Raw genomic sequence first — 10,995 nt, 5'->3', positions numbered from 1 at the left:
AAGTACAAAAAAACTAAAGAAAACACAACCAAACCAAATAACAATAAAGTCACAATATCTTTAAACAAGTACTTCGTAATTAACAGCGTCAAATTGGCCAAATTTGTTGGTATATCAAACTCAAATGTTATCAAACATAAAACAAGTTCCAACCATACAGTGTGATCAGGTTTTGGACCTTGTCCGCTTCTGTTTCAGGGTCGGCTGCAGACTGACTTAGCAGACATGGCCACCATCTTATTTCTACATAGATTAGTGTATTGCAGACACAAAAAAGTGTCCACGAACAAGGACAACGGGACTAAGTTAAGCAAAGTGAAGTATAAGGTCAAGTCAACCTAAAATGTAATGACACAGGGTCTCAGGAGGATATAAATTTCCTTCTCTAATGTCTATTTTGTATTGCTGTCAATCTTCAAATGACCCACCGAAAACTGCATTTTACAAGATCAAATTTGAACACGTCATAAGAGCGTTATCATTTACCTTCACACAGTACTCATTTTTACTGAGTAGCGCCTGAACGCCTCATAATTTAACTCGCTGCAACCTGTGTCAGCAGATAGCTCCAGCCACCAGCTGCTAACAGCTAACGTTAACTAGCTCTTCTCCTGCTGATGTCAACAATTATTTCTTGTTCACGAGGCAGCATTATCATGGAGACAATAGGGTGTGTCTCCTGATGTTTCAGTAGTGAGTTTACCGTCCCAACAATGTCCTGGGGAAGAACTGTGTTCATTCCAAACTCTATTGTCCCCAGGATGATGCGACAGCATAAGTCTCGAGCCCTGCTTTTTAACTTGCTTAATATTGACATTACAAAACAGAAAAACATTGCCCACTGCCAATAGGCAGTCAACAGGGCAAATATCGGCTGATACCAATGTTCGAATGATAAATCAGTGCATCCCTACTTTCTACTTGATGACATCACAAGTCTTAGAGTTACTACTCTGGTTCTTGGCTTTGACAGAGAGGAGCTCATGTTCACAAATATTCACTGAGCCTTCACAGGCGATGGAAATAATATATTGGAAATCTTAATTTAGGTGATGTTCCCCTTGAAATAGGAAAAAACTGCTATTTTTTTAAATACACGAAAATATTACATCTTCTGGAACGTTCTGTTAAAAAAAATGGGCCTTTTAAAAAGCGTGACTTAACATGTATCTCATAAATCCATGAACTGAGACTTCTCTCTCGGAGTCTTCAACAAGAGCTCATACGCAGCTGGATGTCAGCTTTCTTCAGGGCGACAACAGGCCAGCTGCAGTTGGACTCCGCGTGGAGGCCAAGGCAGACGAGTGGGAATGGAGTGAGGGATAAGGGGAGATAAACAGAGGCGGAACAGGAACGAGGACAGAGCGACGGGGAACAAAGAGGGATGGATGGAGGGAGGCCGAACGTCGGGCTGAAACAGGAGGTGAGAAAGAAGCGCCGGGGTAATCCTGGAAGGCGTGGAGAAAAGGGGGAACCAATGCTAACTCCTCTTTGTCTGGGCCAAGTGGGAAATGATGGAAGGGGGGTGAAAGGCAGGGGGCATTAAAAAAGCATAATGTGGTGATAAGTTCCTTTCACTTGCTTTTTTTTTCTTCCCCTGACCGCTCTGATTTACTCTGAAGTGACTGGGCCCTTTTGTTCCCAGCCAATGTCCCTCAACTTAAGAGCAGAAGACCGAATAAATGCCTGCACACAATCCTGGGACCTGCATGCCGGCATCCTGATAAAGGATACATGATTTTTTTTTTCTCCATGATGATTTAAATAAAACAGAAAAACACACAAAAGACGCTTTTATCCCTTTTTGGTTGTGTGTTTCAAAAGCCATATAACAAATATGCAAAACCACTCTGGAACCGTGCGAGACGCCCTTTTGGAATAGTCAAATGTGTCAAAGCGATGTTTACGCCACCAAGTGACACCTGAATACAGAGGCCATGGCGGTGGCTGGCGGTATAACAAAATGACAGTGTTAACAACGCTCAGGAGCTGAGCTAAGACCTGCAATCACCGGTGAAAAGCAGAGAGCCAGGTTATCTTTCAGAGGCGGAGAAGTGATGTTTTGTCAGGAGGTGGGCAAGCGCGGACACTCTAATAGCCCCAGTCTCCTGTACGGCTGGTATTTTGGAGGATTGTTACTGGCGGGTGATCCTTGGCGTAAGATCACATCTGGATCCCATCTTCCCAGCCGCTCCGCGCAGTGCCGCACAGCAACAGGACACAGCTGTGCAAAACTGGCTTCAATTAGCCTCACATTCTCCCTGACAGTTAATCCCTTTCTACTCCCCTTCTCTCACTGTTTTTTTTCCTTTAACTGTTCGGTCATTCCTCTGTTTCTCTTTTTTTTTAATCTTTGCTTCAGGTTGCCACACTGTCTGAAGTAATAGACAGGGGAACACAGTGTGCTGAATTGGAAACAGACAACGGGACGGAAAGCTCAGAGGTCTCACGAAACACGGAACATGACAAATCCTATCTGTTTGAAAAGACTTATGATGCAGTTTGCAGCGGTCTGGGATTCAACGCAAGGGGAACTTGATAATAAGATGCAGAGATGATATATTCTCTCTTCCTGTCATTGGGTAGTAAACGTTTCATTACAATTAGGGTTCATTTAAATCTTCAATTTTCGCTGCATGTGATCCGTAACAGTAGATATGTGACACATGCAATTAAAGTCTGTTTAAACAGTCACATTTCCTCACATATTATTACTCAAACAGAAGATGCCAGATGCTTTGTTGTGGTTCTCACATGTGGAGCACTGGGCAACGATGTGACCCCATAAATTCGGTCTTTAAACATCTCTTTTCCCTCTGAAACCACACTTTGCAAACACTTAAGCGTGATCCAGCAGTGCAGCACGCTGAATCCAATGTTGTCGCTCATGAGTCATTAATCAAACTCAGGCCGGTTCGACTGCACACCATCTTGACTCAGCTAAACTGCACCGGGAAATCCAGCTCCAGATTGGTCCCTGTGATAGGAAATGGGAGCCAGGTTTGAGGTAAGGGAGCCGATCTGATGGGCTTGATGAGCAAATCTGGAAGGTTCTGCAGTCATTGTAGCCCTGGGGCCCGAGTAAAACACTAACAGGTGGTAGCGCTGGTGGAAAAGACCCACGCAGAGACCAGAGGGAGTGAGAAGGATACTGGGCTAGCAGCCTGACACACACAAACACACACACGAGCGCACGCATAGTACAAAAACACAGCCAACCGCATGCATGACACATAGTAACAAACAGATACAAGTAAAAGCTGCACACGGAGAAACTGAAAAATAAAACACGTAATTCAACGCACATTTTCAACATACATACCTGAAATGACACATGCATACCAACACATTCACAAACATACACACACATGCATACAAACAGCCCACAAAGACGAGAAACAGCGCATGGATGACTCAGAGAAGATCTGCAGGCACCTCTCTTCTCTACCTCCAGCACAGGCAAATTCTCCCACATGGCAAAACACAAAGGGCCCACGTCTGGCAACGCTAACAGCCCACTCAAGCCAAAACCAATTAGGTCTCTAATGCAAACCTGCAGGGCCCCTTTGTCGTTTATTTCCCCTTTTAATGTCAGAGGATTGGAATCTGACTCCATAACCCACCCCAAAGAAAAGAAGGGAAAAAAGGCAAAAGGGAAAATTATCGGGGGTTCCAAATTATCCACATGTTTTCGAGTAGAGCTAATTGAATCAGCGGTGAATGGAAATGATTGACTAGTGTGAGCAATGTTGAGCCTACATGCTCTTTAACACATTTTCTCCCAGTGTACACACAGCATCCCGGCTTCCCAGAGGGCTGTTTAGCTTTCTGCAAAACATTGAATTACTCCCAACTAAACAACGATTACGGTAAAACAGAAGAACACACATTTTTGATCTTTTGTGGGTTCAAGTTGGAACCGAATTTTCCAAAACAGGGATTGCTTTCAAACCCAGAATCCATCATGTTTACAGTTTTATATTACAGTACACACTCTGCTGCTCCCTGGTGGCAACTGTGGCCCCATCATCATGATAATTATCATCATCATCATCACCACAACACCAACCATCAGCGTTACAGTCATGTCTTTGTCATGCGATTATTTGTTTCTCTATGGGGGAAAAGGGGAGTCCTGAGAGGAGGCTGCGGTGACACATGGGAGCCCTGCAGTCAAACCCTCGGGCCCTGCTGACCCCACTTGCATTGCAGGACTGTACTATTGACCCCTGATGTAAAAGCAGGCAGAAACCGCAGGCAAGAAAAAGGGAAAAACCTCCTCTTGGCATCAAGCAGCAGCTCCAGCCTGGTTTCACACCGCCTGGTGTTTTTGTCTTAAAAAGCTGTAAAGTCCAGATGGTGGAAAGAGACAGAGAGAGAGAAAAAAAACTTTGCCTGGTGGATTAAGGGCTCCAAATCCTCCGCTGAATAGACACATAGACCGTATCTGCTATTCAATCAAATGGGAGCATAATAGCTGTCTTGTGGGGGCTATATAAGGGATAATGCATCCAATAGAGTGTGTGTTATGCATAGTTTATTCGCACTCTTTAATGGATCCTAATGAGCGTAAGATCTCAGCAGACAAAGGGTTGACTGAGTTTTTGTTTGGTCATTATAATGATTTGATATGATCTGAAGTAACACATTCAAAGGTCCTCTCTGAAGACTTTAGACCGCTCTGGGAGACGAATCTGAAAATAATAGAGTGGAGTTTTTTAAGTCCCCATTATGCAGCCTAGATATCGGCTCATTACAAGGCAAAGACAGAGCGTCAGCTGAGATTTTGGTCCTTAATTATGTAAAACATAAAAAATGAGATGAAGGACATATGGGCCCAAAGGTGTAGATTTTGGGGGGGGGGGACGCAGGGGACATGGCTCCCTCAGTATTTGAAATGAGTGTATTAAGCAGGATTTATACTATGACGTAGCGAACACACGTGGCCTACGCTGTTGTGAGCATTTATACTAGTTTCTGTGAAGTTCTGTAAACTTCAAAACACACCCAAAACACACATTAAACATGGTTTAATAGCAACAATTTCAAATACAGGTACACAAACTGGCTTCGCTATAACCCACAGCATTCACAGACAAAGCACTTTTTCCCCACAAATACAACATGCTAATGTCATTAGCACAAGCCTATAGCATTTTATATTGTATAAATTAGCCTAGTAACAAGCAGACATTTCATCAACTCATAAGAAGCCAGGAACAAAGGTAACATTACAAAACTCAGCTCCAACAACTCACAAGGTTCACTGACAAAACAACTGTCTTATACTTAATATGTTTTCCATACAAATATAGCATGCTAACGTTATTAGCTTAAGCCTACAGCATTTTACATTGTATAAATTAGCCTAGCGACTCACAGACATTTCCTCTACTCATATAAAGCCAGGGACAACAGCAACATTTAACAAAGCTAATGTTACAAAATTCACTTCTAATACAATTAACAAGGTTCACCGACAAAACGACTGTCTCATACTAATATAACAAGCTAACATTATGAGCACAAGTCTATTGCATTTTACATTGCATAAATTAGCCTAGCAACTAGCGGACATTTCCTCTACTCATATGAAGCCAGGGACAACAGCAAGATTTAACAAAGGTAATGTTACAAAATTTGGCTTCATTACAACTCACAAGGTTCACAGACAAAACAACTGTCTTATACTTAATATGTTTTCCATACAAATATAGCATGCTAACGTTATTAGCACAAGCCTACAGCATTTTACATTGTATAAATTAGCCTAGCGACTAGCGGATATTTCCTCTACTCATATGAAGCCAGGGACAACAGCAAGATTTAACAAAGGTAATGTTATAAAATTCAGCTCCATTACAACTCACATGCTTTTTTTGTGAAGGCTTTATTGTCTTCACAATTTATTGTTTATTATCTTTGAAATTAATGTAAATAAAAGCTTAGTTTCCACTGAGGGACATGGTTTCAGCTTACAAAAAAAGACAGAGGTCTATTAGTGGTAGGTACATTTCTGGGGAGGTGCACGTCAGGCTACAGCGTAGGGTACGGTGTCAATTTGACACAGAAGTATAAATCCTGCATTAGTCTCCCGCATTAAAACCTTAAAGTTTATTATTTGACAAAATTAAATACATTTGCACAATGAATTGATGCAGAAAAGGCAAAAATAGGTGCACAAAAATTCAAAGAATGCAGAAAATTAAGTGCTCAAAATCTTCTGGTGGAGGACCTTTGACCCCCCGCCCCCCCTTCTGTTTCGTACATGTCCCCCCAGTGCTGAAATGAAACCTACGCCCTTGTAGGGGCCATTTGTCATGACTCAGCAGGGTGTGCTACAGTGTGCAGGTGCAAACATACATATACCTGTGGATGTATGAAGTCAGGTAATAGCAACTCACTAACAGTAACAACTGTAATAAACAGCACATTAAGCATAATTAAAATCTACTCACAGTTTAAAGCACTCGGCATTCCGACCATGCTCCGCGTATTGTGGAGTTTTCTTCCTCCTCCTGGCAGAATGATGATGGCTGATACGATCACAGTCCCACAGTTTCTCTGCCACAGGCTCTCTACTGGATTAAAACAATTTTAAAACACTTTTGAAAGAGACAGAGTTAACGGAACCAGCATGAGAGGATCGATGCGGATCAGCAGCAGGCATCAGGTATCTTTTCTCTGCGGCGCAACAGAGGAGATTTGGGTGGGCGGTACTAATTGTCAGCATTTAAGCAGAAAACCAATAACGCTCCGTTTACAGCAGGGAAACGGTGTGTGTGTGTGTGTGTGTGTGTGTGTGTGTAATGATTAACTCCGAGCGGCAACAATAGGACACCAGAGCTCAGCTCACATAATCCTCACAGCAGACATACTTCTGTTGCCTCGAGCAAAGTCGTTTATGACCTCGACTTGTTGGTATATTGATTTTGTTGTTCACTGCCTGGATCTATAGCCTGGGATGCCTCCACAAATTGTCATTGGAACAAGCAAGGATAAAGAGAGCCTGGTGGAACTGAAAATGATGGATTGCACTTTGTAATATGTAGTCCTAGGGGATGAATTAAAATGTTTCACAGTATAACCATACATTAAAGTAAAAACAAAAAAAGATTTGGGGGTGTTTGCAGGGGACAAGTTGCTGTCAGTATTTAGAACATGTGCAATAAATGCATGAAAGTAGCAGAGCACTTTTACTTTGACCAAATTAAAGACCTCAAATTGAGACAGAAAATTCACAAATTGTTGCGATGATGGATTGCACTTGATAATATGTAGCCCTAGGGAATGAATTAAAATGTTGCACAATATACCCTAAAGGTAAAAACAAAAGTTGAATATGTGGTGTATAGGCTCAGATTTCGGGGGTATGCAGGGGACAAGTTGCCTACAATATTTAGAACATGTGGAATAAAAACATGAAAGTAGCAGAGCACTTTTACTTTGGCAAAATTAAAGAGGTCTGTGCCATAAATTGATGCAGAAAATGCACATATAACCGTGCATAAAGGTAAAAACAAAAGTTGAATATTTGGTGCATAGGCGTAGATTTCGTGGGGTATGCGGGGGACAAGTTGCCGTCAATATTTAGAACGTGCAATAAAAACATGAAAGTAGCAGAGCACTTTTACTTTGACAAAATTAAAGACATTTACATCATAAATTCATGCAGAAATGCACAATTTGTTGCATAAAAATTCACTAGAATACAGGAAAGTGCTCCAAATTTTATGGCCAAGAACCCGTAACCTCCTGTTTCATATGTGTGTCACCCAATGTTAAACCGAAACCTACACCCTTGATTCGGGGTGTGTCAACTGTTGAGCCAGAACACAAAAACCTACACAGTCACACAGATCTGGACTCCATCCAGAGTTTCACATGTTATTCTTCTTTTACAAGCATAATATTTGGTCACTGGCTGAGGAGATTGTGAGCAATACCACTCCTAACCCACACATAAACATCCACCATCATCTTTCCATCCTCCCTCCCCCCCCTACAGCCACCCACATATGCCACACGCTCCTGTCCTCCCCCTCCTTCCCTTCCCCTCCAGCCCCCCATCCTCCACTCCTGCCAGGCTGCCACCTGCTCTCTGCAGCATGCTGCACAGCTGCTCTGCTACAATAACAAATTAAGGTCCACCGTGGCAGGCAGGAGTCATTACCTACTGTTCCTGCTATGGAAGAGCCAAGGAGCCGTCAGCTACCGACTGTGTGTGTGTGTGTGTGTGTGTGTGTGTCGGGGGGGGGGGGTTCACCCTCATTGTGTAAAGCTCGGGGCCAAGGGCCACTAATTGTTTTGATGTGGCGCAAAGGATCAGGGGGTGCCACAGTTTGAGGACACAGAAGCTAAGAGTCACCGCGTGCTGTGTCAGTGTCAGGAGTGAGTCATGTGCTGCTGACTGAGCTGTTTTCACAATTAATGAAAGAAGGATCAGATCCCTGCTGAAAAAGACTTCATTATCTACCATTATCAGACAGCAACATCCTTAAATTCTATTTAATAGGCAATAAAAGAATCAGCACAATTCTTTTTTTTTGTTGTTTTTTTGAAGTAACTCTTCAAATTAAAATGTCATCTTCCCTTGGGTTAGTTATTTTGTCACTTACAGATAGTGTCAATGTTACTATCCTGTCAGTGTCATTAAAAATAACATGATGCAGTAAATAAGGAATTAGCTTTAAAAAGCCTATCACTGATTATTAAATTTTTGCGATACATTAATCCACTCACTTGTGAGGACATAATTGAAATTTAAAGCATGATAAATTACATCAGAAAAATATTTTTTTATTTATTAATGACTAGACAATAGTGTGAAGGAACAACCCACAGGTGAGGTATCAAGGTTTATGAGAAGTACTGATAGATGATATAAAAGACAAAGTAGCTTTGGAGAAAATGACGTAAACTCAAAGTTACCAACATTTTGACAATACTGCCAGTGTAGCCAAGTGGCTAGGTGAAATGTTGGCACTGTACTATTGGAGAAACCACAGATATGTTGCATTTGTATGCTTCATATGTGTCATATCAACATTTCTAAATTCGGGTATATGAGCTGACTTTGCCATTGGGAGGTGGAAGGGATGGTGGGTGGGGGGCGAGACACCTGCTAAGCTGCAGACTCTTGTTCAAGACCAAGGAACCACAAAACTGGTTGTGTTTAATGTGTTATCACAGTGTTTCCAGCACCTTTACAGCCACTGTACATTGTTATTTTTTAATGATCCATCGCTGCATTTCCTGCTGATAGTGCCACCAAAAGCAGTTGGTTTTTTACGGACACCTTGCTGTGTTTCCATCAAGGATAGCGCTATGAAAAGCGGTTGTTTGTTACCAGGACATTGCTGTGTTTCCACCGGAGATAGCGACACATTACTACATTTCCAGTAGGAATTTTGCCACCAAAACTGGGTATTTTGGGCCAAAACATTAACTTTTTTCATCCATAACCAAGTTGTTTTTTGTCTAACCCTAACCACATTAACCATAGCCTTACTAGAACGTGAAGTTTCTACATACCTGCTATAAGATATCAAATGTAACATATCCATGCAAAGAGGGGACTGTGTACCACAGATCAACAACCCATATAGTCTCCAGCAGGTGCAAGTGGTACATTTACTGCCTACACCTGACTGGGAATGCAAGACACAGCATGTGAAGAAGGTCCTGGGACTCATGCAGCAAAGAATCAGCAGGGGTGTACACATAAAGAATAAACACTAAACTTGGGTGGCCTGGTTATTTGAGTTGCATCAGGGTTGTATGTGATCGAACAGCTTTTAAAAGACTTCTGTGCATACATGAACTACCACAAGCCCCTACTGCAGACACATTTCTTATTTCGACAGCATGACACAGCGTGATCTTTTATTATTTCAACATTTATATCACCAGTCTGTGTAATTTGGATCTACATGTGTAGTATGCATTCAGTGAGTTACAATGACTCAGTCCAGACTAAACCTTTGATGGTGACAACAATGTCCTAACTCATCTTGTCAACAAGCTCAGTGACAGGTTAACAAAGAGATGACTAGTCAGTTAGCAGGAGGCTGGAGTCAAAGAAGAAACAAGCTCAGACGGTGGTGGGATTTGCAGCGGCCATTATGGTCCCTCTGTGTGACAGCTGGCCGCTGCCCCCCCTCCATCGCCTTTCAGCGTCTTTGTCACAGCTCCTTTAATCACACCAGCAGGACTGTTACATAGCAAATCAGCTGACCTGACCTACTGGCTGACTGAGCGACTGTCTGAACGTATAACCGATAAGCTGTGGTGAAGTTGTAACAAGATGTGTAACCCTCTCCCATAATCCCCAATAAATCTCACCACACAGACTAATGTGCAAGTGTTTCGCTATTTTACGTTTCTGCCAAGACAATGAAGGATGTCTTGTGTATATGAAAAGGGGTAACAGTATACTTCTTCATGAGGGCAAATAAAGCAGCTATAATCAGTATTTTTATATCAAAACTCATTGTTTTGGTTCACTCTAACCACTCTTATAGCGGCGTAGCAGGAGGAAAAATTAGTGACCGGAAGCTAGTGAACATAGTGCAGCATTTAGCAGCTAGACATTTCCCTTACGAGTTAGCAAAGCTGAAAAACAGAGCTAAAACTAGAGAAGTACATTCAGTAGAGTGCAGATCTAGATCTAAATGTCCCTCCTGGCTTCGTTACAGTCAAGATAGCAGTGAAGATAATGAAAAATAATGGGCTGTAAAATATCAGGTATGGAATTGATGTGCACCAAACCTTTTCATGGATGTCAGTTTTTGAGCAGCAACAAAGGCTAAAATGTGGCGTGTAACAGACAGCGAGGCGTCTTGTATCAAGTAGAGACAATTTCCAGAAATGCCTTTTGCTCTTTGCTTTTGCTACGTGATTTTGCAAATGACTTGCTACCCTTCCGGCCGGTTAAGAGGAGTGAGGAGTCAGCAGTCAAAGATGGTATAAAACATTCAATAAAACAGGTTTATC

General features: G+C 42.1%; 1 protein-coding gene across 1 annotated transcript in view; it reads right to left on the bottom strand.

Annotated features, from left to right (window-relative positions):
• cbfa2t2 (CBFA2/RUNX1 partner transcriptional co-repressor 2) overlaps positions 1-6,686 on the bottom strand; it is a 51,653-nt gene extending 44,967 nt beyond the window's left edge. Inside the window, exon 1 of the mRNA XM_033627611.2 lies at positions 6,459-6,686. Within this exon, the coding sequence (XP_033483502.1) occupies positions 6,459-6,486 (28 nt within the window). The 5' untranslated portion in view covers positions 6,487-6,686. The remainder of the gene's footprint in view (positions 1-6,458) is intronic.
• Between the last annotated feature and the right edge of the window lie 4,309 nt (positions 6,687-10,995).

The sequence above is a fragment of the Epinephelus lanceolatus genome, chromosome 1 (genome assembly GCF_041903045.1).
Source record: "Epinephelus lanceolatus isolate andai-2023 chromosome 1, ASM4190304v1, whole genome shotgun sequence".
NCBI classification, from domain to species: domain Eukaryota; kingdom Metazoa; phylum Chordata; class Actinopteri; order Perciformes; family Serranidae; genus Epinephelus; species Epinephelus lanceolatus.
This window is presented reverse-complemented; position numbering and strand designations above follow the sequence as displayed.